Here is a 23,321-nt window from a genome sequence, read left to right as displayed (position 1 = left end):
AGAGAAATATGAGGAATGAGGATGGGGAAGCAGCCAGCATGGGCAACAGCCAGGGATGGTGGGAGGACTTCTGGAGGACACCAGATTCTCTACTTCTGCCGTTAAGTGAAGCTGGCCAACGTCACGGAGCTAAGCGTCATCAAAGGCTGGCTGCTGCATGCCATCAAAGGGGCAGCTGCAGAAGCTGGTTTGAAAGCTGGCAACCCTCATTGGCTGCCAATGCTTTATGCCTCTTTATGCCGCGGGTGCAGAATGCTGCGGTGAGGCTCCTTACGGGGTCCCGGCCACGGGATCGCATTCATCCAGTGCTTTACCAGCTGCACTGGCTCCTGGTGGAGTACAGGATCAGGTTTAAGGTGCTGGTTTTGACCTTTAAAGCCCTATGCGGCTTGGGACCCTCGTACCTATGGGACCGCCTCTCCTGGTATGCCCCACGGAGGACCTTAAGGTCCACAAACAACAATATTCTGGAGATCCCGAGCCATAAGGTGGCTAGATTGGCCTCAACTAGGGCCAGGGCCTTTACAGTATTGGCCCCGAATTGGTGGAACACTCCCACACAGGACACCAGGGCCCTGCTGGATTTGACATCTTTCCGCAGGGCCTGCAAGACAGGGAATGTTCCGCCTGGCCTTTGGGCTGGACTTAGTCTGACCCCTGTGTTTTCCTCCCTCGTGGCTTGGATTTATGGACTACTTAAAATGAGGCTGCATTTTCATACTGTATTTTAATCTGTATTTTAATTAATTGCTTTTTTATGTTTTATTGTAATTTTATTGGTGTGAGCCGCCCTGAGCCCGGTTTTGACTGGGGAGGGCGGGGTATAAATAAAAATTTATTATTATTATTATTATTATTATTATTATTATTATTATTATTATGTGTCCTGCTTTTCCTTGTCCTGGGCTCTGCTGCCCGTGGCCCTCCTTAAACCCTTTGCTTCCCTTGCTGCCTCTCATCTGGTCCGCTTGCCTTTTCCCTGCCTCTTTGCCCTGAGCTTAAATTATGCCCATTGCCACCTACGCCCTGGCTTTCCCTCCGACACCCACCCACCACAGCAATCACTGCAGAGCGTTTACAAAAGCGCCACTTGGAACAGCCAAAAGCATAGCCCCCGCGCACAACATGCCTATTCTTCTAGGCCCACTTGTCACCAAGCGGAGACAAGCTATATACGGTTCTCCTTGTGACTAGGCACAGATGACCCACGGAAGTCTCTGCTTCAGGACCCAGCACTGCTATGACTGACTCCCCGATTCCGACATGAAAGCTCCAGCGCTGCAAGTATCATTTCCCCCCCTCCCAGCTAATTTGCTACGCACAATGGCTAACTAATTACCCGCCTCTGGGACCAGAGAAAACTATTCATCGGATTGGAGATGGGAAGCTGAGGCCGAGCATTAATCAGCCTCAGTGGGACAAATGCTCCTTTTCAATGTTTAAAGCACAGTAAAGTCGGAAGATGCAAACTCCTGCGGGAGTGGAAGTTAAAATAAGATGCACAGCCACCCCTCACCCCATCTTTAACTCTCAGGGTTCCCAGGTACCACTGACTTTTCTTCCTTTGCCTCTCTTCCTGTCCCTGCTCTGCTGCTTAAGACAACTTAGTTTTAGTTAAGAATTTATTCATAGAATCATAGAGTTGGAAGAGACCACAAGGGCCATCCAGTCCAACCCCCTGCCAAGCAGGAAACACCATCATATGCCTGTCAAGCCTCTGCTTAAAGACCTCCAAAGAAGGAGACTCCACCACACTCCTTGGTAGCAAATTCCACTGCCGAACAGCTCTTACTGTCAGGAAGTTCTTCATGACTTCTCCAATGTGAGGATTAAGAGTCAGAATGCAGCCCATCCTGTATACAGCCATCAAAAGGGAGCAACTACCAGGAGAAAAGCTACACCAACCAAGGAAGCCTCCTTCTAACAATAGGCTGTGGTGTGTCCTTGTTCAACCCAGTCTTCCCCTTGTTTCACCTCTGCTTTTGCCTCATTCTGTCATCCAAGGAGCAGGAGCCAAGTCTGACAACTACAAATGCCACAGCTGACACTCTTCTACTATTGGCCATTAAAAATGTGCTGCCCGGTGTTCTCTGGGCAGCTCACAAAAAAAAAATCTGTTTTTATCTCCACACTTAATCTCTGTTTTGGTCAGAGGGAACGACGACTCAAACCTCTGCTGGCTGTGGACCAAGTCCACTCCAAAAGAGTCCAGGGTGGTATTGAATTGGTGTGTAAGATCAAGATCAGCTACCTGTCCCTATAAAGCAGGGGTCAGCAAACTTTTTCAGCAGGGGGCCGGTCCACTGTCCCTCAGACCTTGTGGGGGGCTGGACTATATTTTTTTTGGGGGGGGGAATGAATGAATTCCTATGCCCCACAAATAACCCAGAGTGCATTTTAAATAAAAGCACACATTCTACTCATGTAAAAACACCAGGCAGGCCCCACAAATAACCCAGGGTGCATTTTAAATAAAAGCATACATTCTTAAAATAGGGCTGCCTTTAGGTGTTTTCTAAATATCAGGTAGTTGTTTATCTCCTTGACCTCCGATGGGAGGGCGTTCCACAGGGCGGGCGCCACTACCGAGAAGGCCCTCTGCCTAGTTCCCTGTAGCTTTGCTTCTCACAGTGAGGGAACCGCCAGAAGGCCCTCGGTGCTGGATCTCAGTGTCCAGGCTAAACGATGGGGGTGGAGACGCTTCTTCAGGTACACAGGACCAAGGCCATTTAGGGCTTTAAAGGTCAGCACCAACACTTTGAATTGTGCTCAGAAACGTACTGGGAGCCAATGTAGGTCTCTTAGGACCGGTGTTATGTGGTCTCGACGGCCACTCCCAGTCACCAGTCTAGCTGCCGCATTCTGGATTAATTGCAGTTTCCGGCTCACCTTCAAAGGTAGCCCCACGTAGAGCGCATTGCAGTAGTCCAAGCGGGAGATAACTAGAGCATGCACCACTCTGTGGAGACAGTCTGCGGGCAGGTAGGGTCTCAGCCTGCGTACCAGATGGAGCTGATAGACAGCCGCCCTGGACACAGAATCGACCTGTGCCTCCATGGACAGCTGTGAGTCCAAAATGACTCCCAGGCTGTGCACCTGGTCCTTCAAGGGCACAGTTATCCCATTCAGGACCAGGGAGTCCCCCACACCCGCCCGCCCCCTGTCCCCCAAAAACAGTACTTCTGTCTTGTCAGGATTCAACCTCAATCTGTTAGTCGCCATCTCTCATGGTGGGGCAACCATTGTCAGAAAAGCAACAACGGGGTAATCACTTTATTCCTCTCCGAGTTGGTCAAGACAGGGTCCTCCGCTGCCAAGGCAATGCTGCTGGCTGCAATCACCAGAAGGATGCACATCTCAAAATAGCGCAGGTTGACGATGTAATGGCAGACTCTTCGGATTCTGTCAGGGAAAGAGCACAGAACGGTCAGTGCGATGGATGGCGAGCGATCTCTCACACACAGTTCCGATCCTTTAAAGCCCTCCCAACTTATACCAGTGCGCTTGGCATTCATAGAGCATTTCAAAGCATTTAGAGTATTTCACATGCGTTTTCTCATCGGCGCCAATTCCTGCTGAGGCAAACAGAATTAGCACCACTGCAAGAGGGAAAACATTATAGTCCCCTCCTCCCAGGGTTCGAATCAATACCTGCAACAGACTAAAAAAATATGCATTAATTTAATTGTTAATTGTGTTAATATAGTGTCCGTGGACAACCTGATGGGAGGAGCAGTCTTAGCGATAAATATACAGTGGTACCTTGGTTTTAGAACAGCTTAGTTTATGAAGAACTTGGAAACAGAACGCTGCAAACCCGGAAGTAGGTGTTCTGCTTTGTGAACTTTGCCGGGAAGCAGAACATGTTTCGCTTCCTGTCGAGTGTGTTCCATTTGTAAATTGAGTCCCCTGCTGCTAATCAGAGGCTTCCTGTTGAGTCTGTCAGCTGTTGAGTCCCGAGCACCCACACAATACAGAGCTGTTTATCTCCTTGACCTCTGATGGGAGGGTGTTCCACAGGGCGGGCGCCACTACCGAAAAGGCCCTCTGCCTGGTTCCCTGTAGCTTTGCTTCTCACAGTGAGGGAACCGCCAGAAGGCCCTCGGTGCTGGATCTCAGTGTCCGGGCTAAACAATGGGGGTGGAGACGCTCCTTCTGGAGCTGTTGTTTTTGCTATTTTTTACATTGTTGTTTGTGCGGCTTTTTCCGTTTTTTTGGGCTGTGACTTGTCCCTCGTTTTATGGGACTGACTTGTGACTGTGGCTTGTGACTTCGTTTTTGTGTGGAACCCAGTTTAGCTACTGATTGATTGATTGTGACTTCAGAAATGGATAAAAGCCCCCCGTCCAAACAGTGACTATAATCATTGCACGTAAGATTTTTTTTTTAATTTTCTTTTATCATCTACAATATTCTCTTATTTATTTATAAGTACATTGCTTATTGCTTTTCATTTTATGGCTCAATGGTCTCATTAGATAGTAAAATTCCTGTTAAATTGCTGTTTTCGGGGTTGTTTTTAAAAGTCTGGAACGGATTAATCCATTTTGCATTCCTTCCTATTGGAAAATGCGCCTTGGTTTTGGAGCAGACTTCCGGAACAGATTAAGTTTGGGAACCAAGGTACCACTGTAATTGTACCAGCTGATGAAGGAAAATTTCAGCCTGGGCCTGGTCTCCAATGCAAGCATTCCCGCAGAGGCTGGTCAGATAGCCAAGAGAGAATGACAATATGGTTTGCCGAACCTTGGTATCATTGCTGAAGTAAGGTTTGAACTAGCAAACTTCCCAGCTTCTACGGCTACGCACTACATTCTGCCAGCACTACTTAAACGCATTTCATTTGGCTCCAGTTCCAACTATATCTTTTCTTAAAGGTAAAGGTAAAGGGACCCCTGACCATTAGGTCCAGTCGTGACCGACTCTGGGGTTGCGCGCTCATCTCGCATTATTGGCCAAGGGAGCCGGCGTACAGCTTCCAGGTCATGTGGCCAGCATGACAAAGCCGCTTCTGGAGAACCAGAGCAGCACATGGAAACGCCGTTTACCTTCCCGCTATAGCGGTTCCTATTTATCTACTTGCATTTTGACGTGCTTTCGAACTGCTAGGTTGGCAGGAGCTGGGACCAAGCAACGGGAGCTCACCCCGTCACAGGGATTCGAACCGGCGACCTTCTGATCAGCAAGCCCTAGGCTCAGTGGTTTAGCCCACAGCGCCACCTAGAAGCCTGCAAACTGCACAACCAGGAATCTGGGTAAGCTGGAGCACTTGGCTTCATGTTGAATTTTGTAGGGTGGAGCTAGCTAGGTGGATCCTGCAGCGTTTTGCTTTGCAAGACCCCCCCCCCCAACAGCACAAATCAGGTTGTCCAATACAGCCATGGTATCTTCCCTTTTGCTTGCCACTAATATGTTCACAAAAACAAAACAAAACCGCTTTCCGAGTGTTGTTAAAGCCTATCCCTGGGTTGCGTGTGTGCTGGACCTGCCACCTTCAGCCCTGCCACTCCTGCAAGGAGCAGAAAGACCTGAAGGGGGAGTGTAAGCATGTTTGGTTTAATACACTTACAGTCCCTCTAGCAAGAGGGATCTCTGGTCATCCTGTGTTCCCAGTTGTGTTGAGGACTGCAAGCGCGTTCAACCAAACAAATCTACAACCCCACTTCAGACCCTTCCACTCAACATGGGGAAGCTTTCGTTTCCCATGTGACTCATCGCAGGGATGATTGCAATGTCTACGTTGTCATTCTCATACCTACCAAGTTCCAGTGGGAGAAATAAGGGACCGGACCGGAAGTAGCAGACCGGAAGTAGCGCTACCGCCATTTTGGAACTGGGCGGAGCATGCTCAGAAGCAACTTTTGATGCTGCTTTGCCCAGTTCCAAAATGGCCGCCACGCCAGAAGTCACACTGCAGCCATTTTGGAACTGGGCAGAGCTGCATCAAAATTCACTTCTGAGCATGCTCCGCCCAGTTCTAAAATGGCTGCCGCGCCAGAATAAACCGGGGGGGGGGAATCGTTTTTTCAGCTGAGAACAGCTAGAAAAACGGGGGTTTCCCGGGGAATACGGGAGACTTGGCAGCTATGTGTCATTCGAACGCTCAACCTTTCCTCGGGGGAATGCATGGTGATGTCACATTTTATCAACGCGACAACCTTGTAAGGCAGGCTAAGCAGAGAGAAGGGAACACAATCACAGCAACTTTGGCAGCTGAGATTGGCAGCTTCTGTTCCACCGATTTCAGTAGGGTTGAATCCAATTAAAATGCAAACATTTCATTTCATTTAGTTCAGAGGTTAGGCTGGAAAGTGAATTTGCTTTCACACAAATCATTGCTCTTCTACTGTGAGCTACAGGTAGATCTGAAGCCATTTTGCCCACTATCGGGAACATTCACTTTTGCTCTGTATTAGGTTCTGTCCACACCAGAAGGTGTAACGCTGAGGCCATCTGAAGCTCAGCACACATTCACTAGGTGCCCTTTGCTCCGAGTGCCATTTCATGACCACATTTATTTTATTTTAACCAGTCTTTTAGTGCTAAAACATCGTTGCTGATTTTGTTTTGTTTTTAATGAAAGAGAGGTATAGTGCTACAACACCATAAGGTTATAATGTTAAGTTTTGTAGTATGGTGTAACAGTGGTATAACACCGTAATATCACAATGCTTTTAATAAAAAAAAAAACAATTTAAAAGATCAGTTGTCCAATGGGTGGAGGTGTTCTATATTATTCACAGAAGGGAATAGAGGAAGCTGCTATGGATATAGCCTTGTATAACCAAAATGCTCAGCTCTAATTAAGGCATAAAAGGGTTAAGACCATAGAGCAAGCTGTCCTGCTAGGCTTTGCTAGTTCACACCCTGACACCTTGGGAAGAAGGGCGATTCCTTTCCTTTCATTATACGAACCCGACCCATAAGGGGTCCACTGAGTCCTGTACTGTCTACTTTGACTGGCAGCAACTAACCCGTGGTCTCTCTTGGGCCTTTCATATCACCCACAACCTGACCCTTTTAACGGGAGATGTCAGCCATGGGACCTTAGGCTTCCTGCCTGCTGCATGTGCTCTATCTACCTTTCAAAATAGCATCCATTCTGGAACTTGGCCGTAACACTGGAATATGACAGAAACAATGCTGGATTATTATTATTTGGGGGGGGGGCAGGACAATGACATTTTGCACACCAAGGTGATTCAAACTTAGATCTCCCACCTAGATAACAAACCAGCTCACTGTTCCCATTTCACTCACAAAAGTCTCATAGGCCACTCAGCCGATGATGGGTCTTGGAACTTTCTGTGGGGAAACCTTACATAGCTGCCAAGTCTCGCGTTTTCCCCGGGAAATCCCCATTTTTCCAGCTGTTCCTAGCTGAAAAAACAGATTTTTTTGTTTTTTCCCGGTTTATTCTGGCACGGCGGCCATTTTGGAACTGGGTGGAGCATGCTCAGAAGCTACTTATGATGCTGCTCTGCCCAGTTCCAAAATGGCTGCAGTGTGACTTCTGGCGCGGTGGCCATTTTGAAACTGGGCAAAGCAGCATCAAAAGTCACTTCTGAGCATGCTCGGCCCAGTTCCAAATGGCGGCAGCGCTACTTCTGGTCTGCTATTTCCGGTCCGGTCCCTTATTTCTCTGACAGCAACTTGGCAGGTATGGAAACCTACCCAAATCAACTTGTTTCCTGCAGAACCCTGGCATGTTGCAAAGGGTTCCCAGGAGTGTTTGAAAGCAATCTTGAAAACCAACATATTATGCAGTTCAAGCAGAAAAGCTAAGGCGGTGTATCTCACGGGTTTGTGGTGCTGAAGATAAACATCGAGCTGTGAGGCACCATGGGTTTGCCCGTTGCAGATTTCTTCTTTTTCTGCTTCTTCTGCTTCTTCTTCTTCTCTGCCTCTGCTTCCTCCTCTTCCTCCTTCAAAGGGCTGGCTTCTCCATCTGTCTTGTTGCTAACTAGAAAGTTGAACAAGGCCTATTACTGCTGTGACTGGGGGGAAATGCATTTGACACCAAGCCTGAAGGGAGTTCGTAGACTGGATGTGTTACTTACCTTATAGTCCCAGAGTTTGGGAATAATAATAATAATAATAATAATAATAATAATAATAATAATAATACCCCGCCCTCCCCAGCCAAGACCGGGCTTGAATACACTTAAAGATGCAATCATAGCAAAAATGACTGTTTGCAGAAACTCACAGCAAATAATGGATGCCGAGTCCTGTTAGCAGGACTGTATCTGTTGTGGGCTAAAAATATTTTTATGTGTTAGGAGGGGCTAGGCTGGATACCGAGACCCAGGGCCAATGCGCTAATAAAGGCAAACTAGGCCACTGCCTAGAGCGCTGAAATTGCAGGGCCGTCCCTAGGCTCGGGCTGGGGGGTGCCAGGGCACCTGGCGAGCAGAGGCACTGTGGGGAGGAGGACGCGGGAGGCGATCCTCCTCTGTGGCTGCCGCCGCTGTGCACACCTTCTGGAGGCTGGCCCGGGCGGCAGACACTGGGCAGCAAGAGCAGCCAATCAGAAGCTGCGGGCACCTCTGGGCCGAGAGGGAGGAAGCGGCCAGAAGCTGCCGAGAGCAGGAAGGAAGCGGCGCCGGAAGCGGCACGGAGACAGCGTCCGCTGCCCAGGCCAGCAACACGGGCTCTGTGCCCCTTTTCATCCCTCCTGCCATTCACACTGGGGGGGGGGCAGAAGGTGACCTCGCCTAGGGCGCCAAAAACCCTAGCACCGGCCCTGCCGAGACCCTTCTAATTCCTGGATCCAGCATGGATTCCATTCCTGGAACAGCCCAGCTAGCTTCCTGGTGAGGGAATTGCCCTCTACGTATGGGCCATTCAAGTACCGGTAGCAAAGGAAGTGGATCTATATCAGATGACAAGTGAGGGGGGCTCTCCCTCAACACGCAGGTAGGTAGAAAGACAAAGGCAAAAATGGAGACTTGAGTTGTATGTGCAGGTTGGTTGGATGGAAGTGAGTGAGAGAGATCCATGCCTGATTTCTCTTGGAGTCCAAGGCTGTGGCTATGGGGTAAGCGAGACCCTCTTGGAGTGCTAATGCTGTGAGCCCCTTCATCATAGGCTCAGGTTCTGCATATGTGCAAATAAACCATATATCATAAAGACACTGCCTTCCCTGCTGCCCCTCATTCTGAAACCCGAACCCTGTGTAAGCTCCTGGAACTCCCCTGGAATCTTGTGCCCCTCAGAGACTGGGGTGGCACGCAACAATGTGACTAGCAACAACATTCTGCGCACCAGCAATCCCAATTACAGGCCAAGGAACATAGAATTCTGCAGCCTGTAATTTGCATAATTTATTCTGCAACTGCTACTGTTTTGCATGAGACATTCTGGTCTAGCTAGTCATGGGAAGAGCAAAGAGCTCTGCAAAGCTGGGAAGCCATGCTCCCCAACACTTGACATTTTATTCAGCGATTATTCTAGTTTCTGAGATTTCAAGAGATATTGCCCACACACTGTGGGTGAATTTATGGTGTAGGCATAATCACTTGATCTTGCCTATGGCTGCTTATGTTTTCATTTCTCTTGCTCCTCCAAATCAGGTGCAGAAATAAGGGCCAAAGTTCTGATTCACTTGGTAGAACCAGCCTAGTGCATAACATGGAAAGTTAACAATGGGAATATCACCATCTCTCCCCCTCCATAAGGGCTAAGGTAAAGGTAAAGGGACCCCTGACCATTAGGTCCAGTCGTGACCGACTCTGGGGTTGCGCGCTCATCTCGCATTATTGGCCGAGGGAGCCGGCGTATAGCTTCCAGGTCATGTGGCCAGCATGACAAAGCCGCTTCTGGCAAACCAGAGCAGCACATGGAAACGCCGTTTACCTTCCCGCTGTAGCGGTTCCTATTTATCTACTTGCATTTTGACGTGCTTTCGAACTGCTAGGTTGGCAGGAGCTGGGACCAAGCAACAGGAGCTCACCCCGTCACAGGGATTCGAACCGCCGACCTTCTGATCAGCAAGCCCTAGGCTCAGTGGTTTAACCACAGCGCCACCTGGGACCCTCCATAAGGGCTAGAAACCTTTTTTTAAGCTGAACTGTTTGTGTGCGCCCATTGGCTCATACTGCACTTCAGCGCTGCCTGAAGATTCGCAGCCTAATTACAGCTCTGTCTGTCTAACACTTCTTTCCATAGCTGCTGCAATGCAAAGACAACACAGGAGAACTGGCAGGTAGAGGAAGACATTTCTGCAGAAAAGGTGTGAGCAAGGGATTGCTGCTTTACATTCACACCTCCTGGTTCTGCAGTCAGTAAGAAGGTGATTAGGAGGAGATGAAATAGGAAAATAGAGAGAACATGAGAGGCTGTCAAGCACAGGGAAAGAGAGACAAAAGTGACTTTAGCAATGCACTTTTTGGCGATGCTGATTAATTAATACCCATATTTAAAATCTTTCACCTGGAAGGTGAAGGAGAACAGTATTCCAGGTGTTTGTGAATGGCAGGAGAAGGCAGCTGGGCCAAATGCTAAAGAAATGCTCTCCTTGGTGGAGTATCCCGTTTCTGACAGCTGCCAGATCTAAGATACCTACTTTGAGAAGCTGACCTATCAGCTCCCAAATTACTGTACTGTATTTGGATGGGACCCAGGTGGTGCTGTGGGTTAAACCACAGAGCCTATGGCTTGCTGATCAGAAGGTTGGCGGTTTGAATCCCTGTGACGGGGTGAGCTCCCATTGCTTGGTCCCAGCTCCTGCCAACCTAGCAGTTCGAAAGCACATCAAAGTGCAAGTGGATAAATAGAAACCACTATAGCAGGAAGGTAAACGGCGTTTCCATGTGCTGCTCTGGTTTGCCAGAAGCGGCTTTGTCATGCTGGCCACATGACCTGGAAGCTGTACGCCGGCTCCCTCGGCCAATAATGAGAGATGAGCGCACAACCCCAGAGTCGGTCACGACTGGACCTAATGGTCAGGGGTCCCTTTACCTTTACCTATTTGGACGTTGCCTTTTACTGGTAAGGGGAAGGATTAGACCATTTCATGGAGGAAAGGGTTCTTGTACTCATGTTCTGCTCCCTGGTTTCCCACAGGTTGGCCACTGTGAGAACAGCATCCTGGCTCAGCGGTCTGATCCAGCAGGCTCTTCTCCTGTTCTTAGGAAGAACAACAAATTTCAGAGCCACACAGAGCTCTTCTTCTGCTTATAACTGTGACAAAGTTGGGCAAACCAAGAAAGTTTAAAACACCGCAGAAACCACAACAATAGAAACAGGCAGATTCATGTTGCATCGCTCTGCCCTAGCCTTCCGAAGCTTAAGGGCACCTGCAAGAATTGGTGTGGATGCCTTTCCTTGCTACCCACGAAAGCTGCCAGTCCTTTGCACAAAGGCCTACTGTCGCCCATCCTATGAGAGCTATATTTAGAGCAGAAGATGCTTATATAAAGCTTAACCAAAGACAGAGAAACAGGAAGATAGTAAGCAAATGAATGGGAAAGGGGGAAGGACGCGACAAAGCAGGCAAGAAGATAGGAATCAGGAGCAGGTGGGATAAGGAACTGAAGGCTGGCTAGTGAGGAAAACTACATGAGGAATTAGGGCAGAGCTCAATGCCAGAAAAGGCCCTGGGCTCAGCCCTCAGCATTTCCACCTCCAAAAAGCAGTGGGGCAGGAGAAAGGAAGGGCTAAGAAAGCCACTTCTTGTAGAGCCGATACCTGTTTGAACAGGCAGCACATGGACTGGGTTCTGGGTCAGTAGCTCCATATAGAAGTAATGCTAAACTATGGTTTAGGGTTACAAGAATGAACCCCAGTCTCTGACTCACATTGCCCTCTCTCCTCCGGTGGAGCTTGGAAACTTTCACTTCCATTTTAGATCAAGCCACAGCTTGCCATTTTCGTCAAAAACCTTGGTGAATTTAAACTATAGTGGTGCCTCGCTAGACGAAATTAATTCGTTTCAGGACTCAATTCGTCCTACGAAAATTTCGTATAGCGAGGCACTGTTTCCCATAGGAATGCATTAAAAGTCAATTAATGCGTTCCTATGGGCTCCGGGGGAACTGGTGGCGGCGGCAGCGCTTGCTCTCTTGGCTCGGGGAAGGCAGGCAGGCGCTTCCCTGAGCCAAGAGAGCAAGCGCCGCTGCTGCCAACGACAGAGCCGGATCGGGCGAAGCTTCAGAAGCTTCGTCGGATCCGGCTCTGTCGGGAGGGGTGGGGGAAAGGCAAAGGAACGATCCTGAGCCTATCCCCCACCGCCGCCAAGCCAGTGCCAGAGCCGAAGTGTGGCACTGCGGCCGGGGGCTTTTCGCAGTTTGCCTCCCCCTTGGCTCGGGGAAGGCAAATGGCAAAAAGCCCCCCGCAGCGCCTGCCTCCCCTGACACGGAACGCAACTTCGGAGACGCCCGAAGTTGCGCTCTGTGTCGGGGGTGCGGGGCGGGAGGCGGTGGGGGGGAACACCTTCTCCCGCCGCCTCCCGCCTGCCTCCCCCCGACACTCGGCTTTCTCAGGGAACGCAAGCGGGCAGGCTAGGTGTCCCCCGCTTGCGTTCCCTGAGAAAGCCGGGCGCTTTCTCAGCGAAGACAAGCGGGCGGGATAGGTGTTCCCCACTTGCCTTTGCCGAGAAAGCTGGGTGCCTTCTCATGGAACACAAGCGGGGGACACCTAGCCCGCCTGCTTGCGTTCCCTGAGAAAGCCGTGCGCTTTCTCGGCGAAGACAAGCGGGCGGGATCGGTTTCCCCCGCTTGCCTTCGCCGAGAAAGCTGGGTGCCTTCTCAGGGAACGCAAGCGGGGGACACCTAGCCTGCCCGCTTGCGTTCCGGACGTCTCTGAACTTGCCTTCCGTGTCGGGGGAGGCAGGTGGGAGGCGGAAAGGGAGACCACCGCCGCCTCCCGCCTGCCTCCCCCGACATGGAAGGCAACTTCGGAGGTGGGAGGCGGCGGTGTTCCCCTTTCGCTAGATGAATGCCCCAATTTTCTGATCGGAGGTTTTTATGGCCACTTTCGCAAAACGAAGCGGTGGCCATAGAAAACCTCGGCGTATAGCAAGGCAACCTCTGATCAGAAAATCCTTTCGTTAAGCGGAATTTTCGTCTAGCAGGGCATTCGTCTAGCGAGGTACCACTGTATCGTTTGCTGAAACCAGCCGACGTCGGATCGCAGCCGACTTGTTTCATCTTAACTTCATAGTTAAGCAAGAATAGAATAGAATAGAAAGAATAGCAAGAATAGAAAGAAAGCACTCTGCAGCACAAGACTTGAAATACATCAGAAAAATTCCGCAAGGAAAGAGAGTCGGCAGGACTTGGCATGTGTTGTTTACATAACAAAAATTGTTTTGGATTCCTGTCTTCCCCTCCCTCGAAGGACAGCTTTCAGGAGCCCATTCACTGAATTGTTCTATGGCTAAACAATGAAACTGACGGATTGAATTTGATGTTGAGGGGCGGTTCTGCCTACACAGCCAAGAGATCGAGTTCTCCATCTTTTGTCGTTGGGACTTAGGGTGTAACTAGACGTGACAGCCGTATTTTTCTGATAATGGACATGGGGCAGAGTGGGGGGAAATTTAAAATGCAGCATGTGTGGGAAGAGGGAACTGAACCCTTCTCCACGAGAAAAAACAACAACATAGTTTACTTTTTTTCTACCACGTGAGGAGAAAAATGGGAGTTAAAATGATCAGGTTTTAGGGAATGCCTGAGTGGAAAGAGGATGTTGCTTCCTGCCCCCCCCCCACTCTTGCTACATTTCCAATTGTCTTGGAAGCGTTGCAGCACCCAGGGGCACTAACTTCTATTGTGGCCCCCTGGGGTTTGCACTCCAATGTGCAGCTAGCCAGCATATCAGGCTGGTGGGGAAGAAGGGAGAAAATGGGGAAAGCTCTTTCCTCACTGCCCTTGCTGCTGCCCTCACCATTGTTGCTCGACAAGCAAGCTGACAGAAGGAGGGGAGTGTGTCTGGATCCAGGGGCGTACCCAGGATCAAAACTAGGGGCGGGGCAAGCCATGGTCGTTCAGTGGCAGGGCCAAGGCACAGGAGGGGAGGGGCCACAAAGTGGGAATGTGGGCGGGGCTACGGAGCCCAGGTGAAACTGACTCCAGGAAGAAGTTTCATCCTGGGCGCCGCCCCGGGGGGGGAGTGTGTGTGTGTGTGTGTGCGGCCAGGGGCGTCGCAATAGGGGGCGGGGGGCCCCGGGCTCCACTTTGTGGGGGGCAGCACAGTGCTTCCTCGCCACCTCCATTGACGGCTGCCCCGCCTGAGGAGGAGGAGGAGGAGGAGAGAGAGGGAGGGCTGGCTGAGCAGCTGAGAAGCTGAGCACTCGAGTTGCTTCCGCTTCCCACAGACCCGGCGGGGGTGCGAGTTGAGGTCCGCCCTCCTTTCCCTCTGTCCCTCCCCGGGGGCAAGGCCTGGCTCTGCGGCTTAGAGCCCTCCCACCTTCTCCGCCTCCTGCTGCGAAGCTGCCTCCCCTTTCCGCGGCTCCTGCCGCCACTGCAGCCCAAGCAGAAGCAGTGGCGGCGTCTGCTGCACGCTCCGAGGGCGCGCCGACCCAGGAGCTGCTGAGGCACTGCACTGCCATGGGCTATTGTTGCACCCGCCAGGAGCAGCCTATTTGCAGCTCTCGGAGTCGGGGCCAGTGGGGTTGGGCACGCCATCGGGTTGCGGCCGCCAGGACTGGGCTGGGATGGTTAGGGACGCGGCTCCCGCGCTGCCCTCACGCTGTTGCTTGAGGAGGGGAGGGAGAAATGGAGAGGAGGAGGAAGCCGCTTCCCTGTCTCCATTGCTTCTCCTTTCCCTTCGTGCGGGTCCCTTCCTCCCAGTGGCGTCGCTAGCCTTTATGCGCGCAACGGATGCCCTGCCCAGACACACCGATTTGCCGCCCAGAAGGCCTTCCGATTTGCCGCCCAGAAGGCTAGCAACACCGCTGTGCCTTGCTGAGCCGCTTCAGGCTCTTCTTGCGAGACCCCGACGCGTCTCCAGCTCACCTGCAGCTACCGTGAAGCAGGACGAATTTTTGGGGGGGCTTCTGGGGGGGCAGTTTCCCCCCCTGCCCCATGCTGGGTACGCCCATGTCTGGATCAGAGCCTGGGACGAATATGAACCTTAAAAGCTCATACATTGTTTGAGGTGGCTTCCTACAAGTTCCCAGAGTTCATATCTGAAGACGTTTGCTGGCATCTCAGGTGCTGACTTCAGCAATCCCTGTGCAAGTGATGCCGCTACAATTGAAATCTGCTTCGCACAAACAGCTCCCTACATGGATGTGAGAAATACAACCCCCCAGCTCTGTTTTCAAGGCTCAAGCAGCCCTTCCTCCCCTAAGAGCCGGCATGTCCTTGTTCCCTTGTTCAGCAACTACTTTTGCCACAGGGCCATGTTTGCAAGGAGGTTGGCCCTACTAAGCCATAGCTGCAACCTATCCCTCACACCGAAAGGAGTGTCCAGAAAACATCCCATGCAGCTATTTTTCCTAGAACATCCCTGTCCCACTTCCAGGTTGGCAGCTGCGTGGCTCAGCAGCACCTCAGCAGCACCAGTTGCTGACCTCCTGTTATAAAAGGAAACAGACATGTTTCTCTTTCACTGTCTGTCACAGTCGTGTATCGACTTAAAGTGCAGACTTCCATGTGCAAATTGGGCCAACCTAGATATAATGCCGCAGAAGGAACTTTAATTATCTCCCCATGCTGCTTCAAAGTGCAGCACTTTTCAGTACAGCTGGATCGATACAACCTGCTGACAATCATCCACGTGTAGAGAAATATGTGGGATGAGATACATAAGTAGCAGTCAAATACAACATTCCTTGTTTTCCTAGAGTGGACATGCAAGGGGATGTTTGGTCCAGCCAGTCGGAACTTCCTCTTTCCTCCTGGGCTGGGACATACTTCCTTTGCATGTGACTAGAGGTGGGTGGGACCTTACCTGTGCAGGTAACAAAAGCACAAGGCACGCAGCACTCTCTTACTCTTTGACTTCCTCTGTCGTAGGAGCAACAGCTTTTTAGCTAGAGATGCTCAATAATAGAGGACACTGGGATTATTCCCATATGGGATAGTTCCACATGTATAAACTTTGTAACTAAGCCTGCCTTCAGGGATCCAACTGTGAACTGATGATGTTGTGAGTAAACTTCTTTTATTGACCTTAAGTAAGATTGCTGTGCATTTATTCTTTTGAGAGGGATAAAAGGGGAAATCACCAGGAACATACAATTCAATACCGAATTGTATGATAGTGAGAGGCTTACACAAGCCTGCAACCAGCTAGCCGCTGTGCGTAAAAAGGGGAATGTAAAACTCTGCTGAGTAAAGGATCTTGCTAGCACAAGTTAGGAAGCATATTAACAAACAATATAACCTCTCCTGCCTCCCTGAACATTCCCACAAAATCAAGGGGTGTACATGCTGCTGTGCACCAGGCCTTTGAGATGCCCTTATACTCCATCCCACAAAAAAAAATGTTTCGCAGACCCACATGGCACTATTCCTCATCACCCTTGAACAAACTGAGCTTTTTTGTCAAATGGGAAAAGAGAGAGATCCTCACTCTGTACCACAGCAGAGTCTTGGACGTCAATCATGATGGTGGTGCTCTCGGTGGCTTTCTCCATGTTGGCTGTGACGGAGGAGAGATCGGGTTCGCTCCTGCTGATAGTCCTGCCTGTCTCTATGGACAGGTCCCCTAGGAGTGCTTGCTCACTTGTATCCAGGCTGCTGCCGTCCTGCTCAGTTGGACTAGCATCCTTGCCTTTGTCCAGCTCAAGGCGGCCTTCCGAGGGGCTTGGCTCTTGCGGGGCCGCTGCAAACTCGGCATCTTTTGCTGGGGCTTCTTCATTGGTCCTACATGGAGGAGAAGACAAGCTGACACAGAGAGGAAGCGGCAGAGACCAAGGAACTGCGCTGGTGGGCAGTGAGAATAAAAACATTGCCTACAGCGTTCCTTTACATAACGCTTCCAAAGCATTTCCAGATACACCAACTCACAAATCCTTGCAAAAGCACTGCTTGCAGGACTTCTGCAAGATGTGCCAGGATCCTGTTGGGCAGGTGGTATAAACACCTCCAGAGGGGTAGTCGCAGTAGGCGGCGTACAAACCATATATTTAAAGCACACCTACATCCCCACAAAAGAATCCCGAGAGCCATATTCTGTTAAGGGCTCTAGGAATTGGTGTAAATACCGGTAACTGCTCCCAGGATTCACGAGAGGGTTGCGATTTAAATGCAGGGTGTATATATGTAAGCAGCCTTAGTTTGCTGCAGGAAAAAAGCAGCAACTACAAATAAAAAAATTATTATGTTGTTCCTATTGGGGTGGGGTTGACATGGCTTCCCAAATGTTGCCCTGTAAGATCTGAACTGGGAATGTCATTGCTCACAGCCCCTAAACTATAGCAGCTGCCAAAGAAAGTTGTGGGCTGGTTTAAAAATAGAGGAGGGGAGAGCGAGAAACTTTAGGCACATCTGCACTCAGCTCACACCATTTGACTGCAAACTTAATTAAAACCAGAATAATTAACACCTCAGAAATTGGAACAATAATTCCACACAGAAGCATATATTGAAAAACAGTCACACACAGAACGCCCCCCCTTAAGTGCTTGGATTGTTAATGATGAATTTTAGTCTGTTAGAATACAACCAATCAAATTAAAAGTAATCTGAAAGTAAAAACCAGGACACCCCAAAGGTTGTTGAACTGTTTCTAGAAAGACCCAAAAAATTGTTACGCTTTTTTTTTTTATTGACTTGCCTAAGATCCAGGACAAAGCGCCACATTTCTGAAATTCCCCCTGGACATCATATCTGCCTTTGAAATCCCAATTATGTCCGGGAAAATACGGATGAATAGTAGTCCTAACATACTGCGAATGTGCAAAACGTCCCAGAAACAAAGCTGGGAGGAGACCCCATCCACTTCTGAATCCCCTTCCATTACCTGTCCTCACTTGCCATTTTCAAGATCTCCAGGGTCCTAAAAATACTATACTATATTGCTGATGAATTGTGGGTGCTGCAAGCAACCAGCCACCTGACCAGGATCCAGATTCTAGGACCATCCTTTAAGGTCAGACCTGACTAAACTCTAGAATTCAGATTCGAGGGGAAGCTGCTACCGGTAATATCTGTTTGCCAAATCCAGCTGTTCAGAAGCTTGCCAGGTGAGGCTCAAAGACTGCAGAGGCTTTTAGGGCAGTGGCTTCAGAAACCATTCTGGTTCCTTCAGCCCTTATTAGATAGCCTTAACAACAAACTACAGACTTAATGAACTTTCCTCACTGACTGCCAGGGGCTGGGGCGGAGGGTTGAGGCATGTGGAATTTCCCTCCTCGTGTACCAAAATAACTTGCCCGGCCTTTGAGTAATTGGGCAAGGTAAAGGACCACCCCTGGATGGTTAAGTCCAGTCAAAGGTGAGAGCAAAAAATATGGTCTGAAGCTCAACATCAAAAAAACCAAGATCATGGCCACTGGTCCCATCACCTCCTGGCAAATAGAAGGGGAAGAAATGGAGGCAGTGAGAGATTTTACTTTCTTGGGCTCCTTGATCACTGCAGATGGTGACAGCAGTCACGAAATTAAAAGACGCCTGCTTCTTGGGAGAAAAGCAATGACAAACCTAGACAGCATCTTAAAAAGCAGAGACATCACCTTGCCTTCAAAGGTCCGTATAGTTAAAGCTATGGTTTTCCCAGTAGTGATGCATGGAAGTGAGAGCTGGACCATAAAGAAGGCTGATCGCCGAAGAATTGATGCTTTTGAATTATGGTGCTGGAGGAGACTCTTGAGAGTCCCATGGACTGCAAGAAGATCAAACCTATCCATTCTGAAGGAAATCAGCCCTGAGTGCTCACTGGAAGGACAGATCGTGAAGCTGAGGCTCCAATACTTTGGCCACCTCATGAGAAGAGAAGAATCCTTGGAAAAGACCCTGATGTTGGGAAAGATTGAGGGCACAAGGAGAAGGGGACGACAGAGGACGAGATGGTTGGACAGTGTTCTCGAAGCTACGAACATGATTTTGACCAAACTGCGGGAGGCAGTGCAAGACAGGAGTGCCTGGCGTGCTATGGTCCATGGGATCATGAAGAGTCGGACACGACTAAACGACTAAACAACAACAATGGGGTTGCGGCACTCATCCTGCTTTCAGGCCAAGGGAGCCGGCGTTTGTCCACAGACAGCTTTCCGGGACATGTGGCCAGCAGGACTAAACCGCTTCTGGCGCAACCGGACACTGTGACGGAAAGCAGACTGCACGGAAACGCCGTTTACCTTCCCGCTGTACCTATTTATCTACTTGCACTGGCGTGCTTTCGAACTGCTAGGTTGGCAGGAGCTGGGGCCAGAGCAACGGGAGCTCACCCCATAGCGGGGATTTGAACCACCAACCTTCTGATCAGCAAGCCCAAGAGGCTCAGTGGTTTAGACCACAGTGTCACCCGTGTCCCATGCAGGGTAACTGGGCACTTTGGCTTGGTGGCATCACATGTCTTAGGGGCCATCAGTGGGTTTGCAGCATACATAATCGACAGGCACAAGAGAAAAGAAGGAGGAGATAGGGGTGGCTGCGTATTTGAGTCTGTGTTCAGCAGCTTTGTTTGACGGCGCTGCTGCTTGTTGAGGAGAAGAACAAACACACAGATCCATCTATCACACTTTTCATCCCTGCCTCTCCAGGCAGCGAAAAATTACTGCTTGCAATGTGTAACATGGCCAGACCAATAATTAGGAATCCGAGAGGGCACTGTTTTCATGGCCAACTAAAAATGTGTTTATGTAACTTTGCTTAGAAAGAGGTGCCAAAAGAAGAAGAAAAAGGTGTCAAATCGCACAGAACAGCATTATATTCTCTGAAAGTAATTCAACTAGCACACAAAGAAACAAGCAGAGAATTCAAAAGAGAGAAGACTGGTACACAAAAGACAGATTTATAATAATATAAGCCTGCCAGCTTTTTTTGAAAAGTTACGCATGTGCTTCTGCACTGTAGAGAAAGAGAGATGTTTTTGTTGTAAGTTATTTGTTATAGGACAATAAAAATATCTGATTTTTTTATATATTAAAAAACATTGCAAATGAATTATCATGTTCTCTCTGGACCTAGCGCTTTCCCCCTGCCTCTTATTTTCTGTGCCAGGTAGTTTGGCTCTGGCTTCCAGCCAACTTAACCTCACGCCAAAACAGCAGTCTGCACACTATGGCCAAGCTAATACTGCTGTAATTCCTACATCGTCTGAACATGTAAAAATTCTCATTATCCACCTTCCAATGATGATCTTGCATGGCTCATTAATGACTGCTAGGAAGCTTTTAATGTTTGATATTTTGTTACATTTTTATATGTGTTGGAAGCCGCCTAGATTAGCTGGGGCAACCCAGCCAGATGGGTGTGGTATTATTATTATTATTATTATTATTATTATTATTATTATTATTATGTGTGTTTATTTGCAACTCCCACTGAATTTAAAGGCACTTCCTTCCCAAAGTCACAAAACGCGCCTACAAGGGGTTTGGATATCACTTTTCATGATCAAGGTGTCTCCCCTGCCAGGTAATGTATATAATTGAAAATCATATATAAAATAATGGATATCACTTTTCAGATGGTGGGTAGTGCGCAGTGGGATATGTGAGTGTTCTTTTTTTATAAAAAAAATATGATTTTCAGTTTTATATATTTCAATAATTTTACGATCATTTCAACATTTCAAAACTTGACTTTCTTCCCCCTCTTTCTGCGGCTCCTTAAATTTATCTTTAATATTTTCTGCATATCCAAATTAACAATTTGCTCACTTATTCATCTACTTTAAATATATACTCTGATAAAACTGCAGGTTATTACAATAATCCTGCCAATGTTCTAATCTGTTTACAGTTTGTAAATATTCAAGGAACCATTTCCATTCTTTTATCTATTTATTTTAAAAAGTTTATCATCTTGATTTCTTATTTTTCCAGTAAGTTTTGCCATTTCTGCATATTCCACAAGTTTTTGTATCCATTCTTCTTTCGCTGGGACTTCTTCTTCTTCTTTCCATTTTGGGGCAAATAACATTCTTGCCGCTGGAGTCGCACACATGAATAAATTTCTATACAGCTTGGGTAGTTCTGTTCCCATAATTCCCCAAAGGAAAGCTACTGGTTTTTGTTTTTGACTAACGTTATTTTAAACATCTTTTTCAATTCATTATATATCATTTCCCACGTGAGTGTTCTTGGTTTCCCCTTGTGCCCCTTACCTTTTCAGCTCCTCGCCGACCACCGGCTCCTTTTCGATCAAGCCCTCCTTTTCCTCTTCGTTCTTCTTCTGCTCCTGGTTCTGCTCTCCCTCTGCGGGGCTGACCGCTTCGGGGCCGGCCTCTTGGCTGGCTGACCTGTTCTCCTTGGCTTCCGTCCTCACCCTGCGGTGACGGCTACGCCTCTGGCTTTGCCTGAGCCGGGCCCTGTCCTCAAAGGTCACGCTCCCTCCGCCTTCCTGCTCGTTCAGATCACAGTTCCCGTGGAAGGATTTGTGGTGCCACGCGCTCTTCTGGTCTTCCTTGCTGCCTGGGCAGGGATTGGAACCTGGGGTTTGCAGGGCCGGCCCTTCTTCGTTTGCCCGCTCTGACCTTTCTGTCCGCTCCTCCTCGTTCTTTTCGAGGCCGGTGTTCTCTAGCAGCCTTCTCCTCCGGAAAGCGTTGGCATGAGGGTTGAGCAGAGAAGGGTCGTCCTTGTTGATGCCCTCCTGGCTGGACATCTGCATGTGGCGGCGCAGCTGGCTGGTCCGCTGTTCCCACACAGACATATGGTGCCTCCTTCTCCTCTCCCTCCTGAGAAAGGAAAACAAAGGGGGTCAGTCCACCTGCACCCTGCACAGGAATACACACCAATACATACAGCATGCACCTGCCACTATTCAGACATCACATACGGAGACTTGATTCTCTGCTCCCCTGCATTTCACAGATAGACAGCCCAGCCAGCGGACTTTCTTAGCCCTTCAAAAATCACACCATCTGCAGGCTCATGAGAGAATCAGGCCCACTTGTATGAGATCCACAGATAACTACAAACCGCCCCACCCCACATTCCAATAGGCACAGGGGGGACAAGTCCCAAGCAACAGGGGAATGGACATAAAGAAACAGGACACAATCACCAAGACACAAGAAGCTCCTTTCTTTCTTTCTTTCTTTCTTTCTTTCTTTCTTTCTTTCTTTCTTTCTTTCTTTCTTTCTTTCTACAATCCCTGCGACAGGCTGAGCTCCTGTTGCTCAGTCCCAGCTCCTGCCAACCTAGCAGTTCGAAAGCATGTCAAAGTGCAAGTAGATAAATAGGTACCACTCCGGCGGGAAGGTAAACGGCATTTCTGTGCGCTGCTCTGGTTTTGCCAGAAGCGGCTTAGTCATGCTGGCCACATGACCCGGAAAAATGGTCTGCGGACAAACGCCGGCTCCCTCGGCCAGTAAAGCGAGATGAGCCCAGAGCCCCAGAGTCATCCGCGACTGGACTTAGTGGTCAGGGGTCCCTTTACCTGCCCCCGCTCCCACCATATAGCCTAAGTACATGGCATCAGTCTGTCTGTACGTTAATTTTAAATAAATTAGCAATTCAGTCGAGCAAGGAAATGTGTGCAAACAGCCATGTTTGTTTGTGTGCTGTTGCATAAAAGAGCAGGGGCCAGTCAGAGGTGGCCCACCTAGAAAGCAAATGGGACATCTCCGTTAGGGCTCTACAGAGGGTGATGATCAGCCAGCAGGGGAAGGAAGGGCAGGGGGACCCATGCTCTGGGTGCAGGCAGGAACAGCGAAAGGGGAGGCATGCAGTGCTCATTTAAATGCTCATTTAATGCTCATTTAAACCACTCTGACTAGATTAGGCTTCCCCAACCTCGGCCCTCCAGATGTTTTGAGACTACAATTCCCATCATCCCTGACCACTGGTCCTGCTAGGCTAGGGATCATGGGAGTTGTAGGCCAAAAACCCTTGGATGAGATTTCTGTCACAAGAACGACTGTCTGTAGCATTGACTATTCGGAGGGTGTTTTATTGGGTTTATAAAATATTGTAAAAACTCACACAGGAACACTGTGAACAGACAGACGTACCAATGCAGGCATACATACACACACAAAACACACACACACACACTGCTTGAAACATGTCAGAACACACCCACTCCCACAGAGTACAACTTAATTTTGCCTACACAAATATACATAGAGAAGTAAGTGTGTGTGTGTGTTTGTACAAATGTACAGTGGTACCTCGCAAGACGAAAATAATTTGTTCTGCGGGTCATGCCATCTTATGAAAATTTTCGTCTTGCAGAAACAAACGGCAGACGGCCAAAAAA

The 23,321-nt window shown here is 49.1% G+C and overlaps 1 protein-coding gene across 1 annotated transcript in view; it reads right to left on the bottom strand.

Annotated features, from left to right (window-relative positions):
* The window catches only part of CACNA1E (calcium voltage-gated channel subunit alpha1 E), a 327,543-nt gene that overhangs the window by 89,838 nt on the left and 214,384 nt on the right, over window positions 1-23,321 (bottom strand). The window contains exons 19-22 of the mRNA XM_088673714.1: window positions 21,226-21,795; window positions 16,525-16,817; window positions 7,801-7,963; window positions 3,273-3,402 (exon numbers count right to left, since the gene is read on the bottom strand). Coding sequence (XP_088529840.1) covers window positions 3,273-3,402; window positions 7,801-7,963; window positions 16,525-16,817; window positions 21,226-21,795 — 1,156 coding nt within the window. The remainder of the gene's footprint in view (window positions 1-3,272; window positions 3,403-7,800; window positions 7,964-16,524; window positions 16,818-21,225; window positions 21,796-23,321) is intronic.

The sequence above is a fragment of the Zootoca vivipara genome, chromosome 7 (genome assembly GCF_965207765.1).
Source record: "Zootoca vivipara chromosome 7, rZooViv2.hap1.1, whole genome shotgun sequence".
Classification (NCBI taxonomy): Eukaryota; Metazoa; Chordata; class Lepidosauria; order Squamata; family Lacertidae; genus Zootoca; species Zootoca vivipara.
This window is presented reverse-complemented; position numbering and strand designations above follow the sequence as displayed.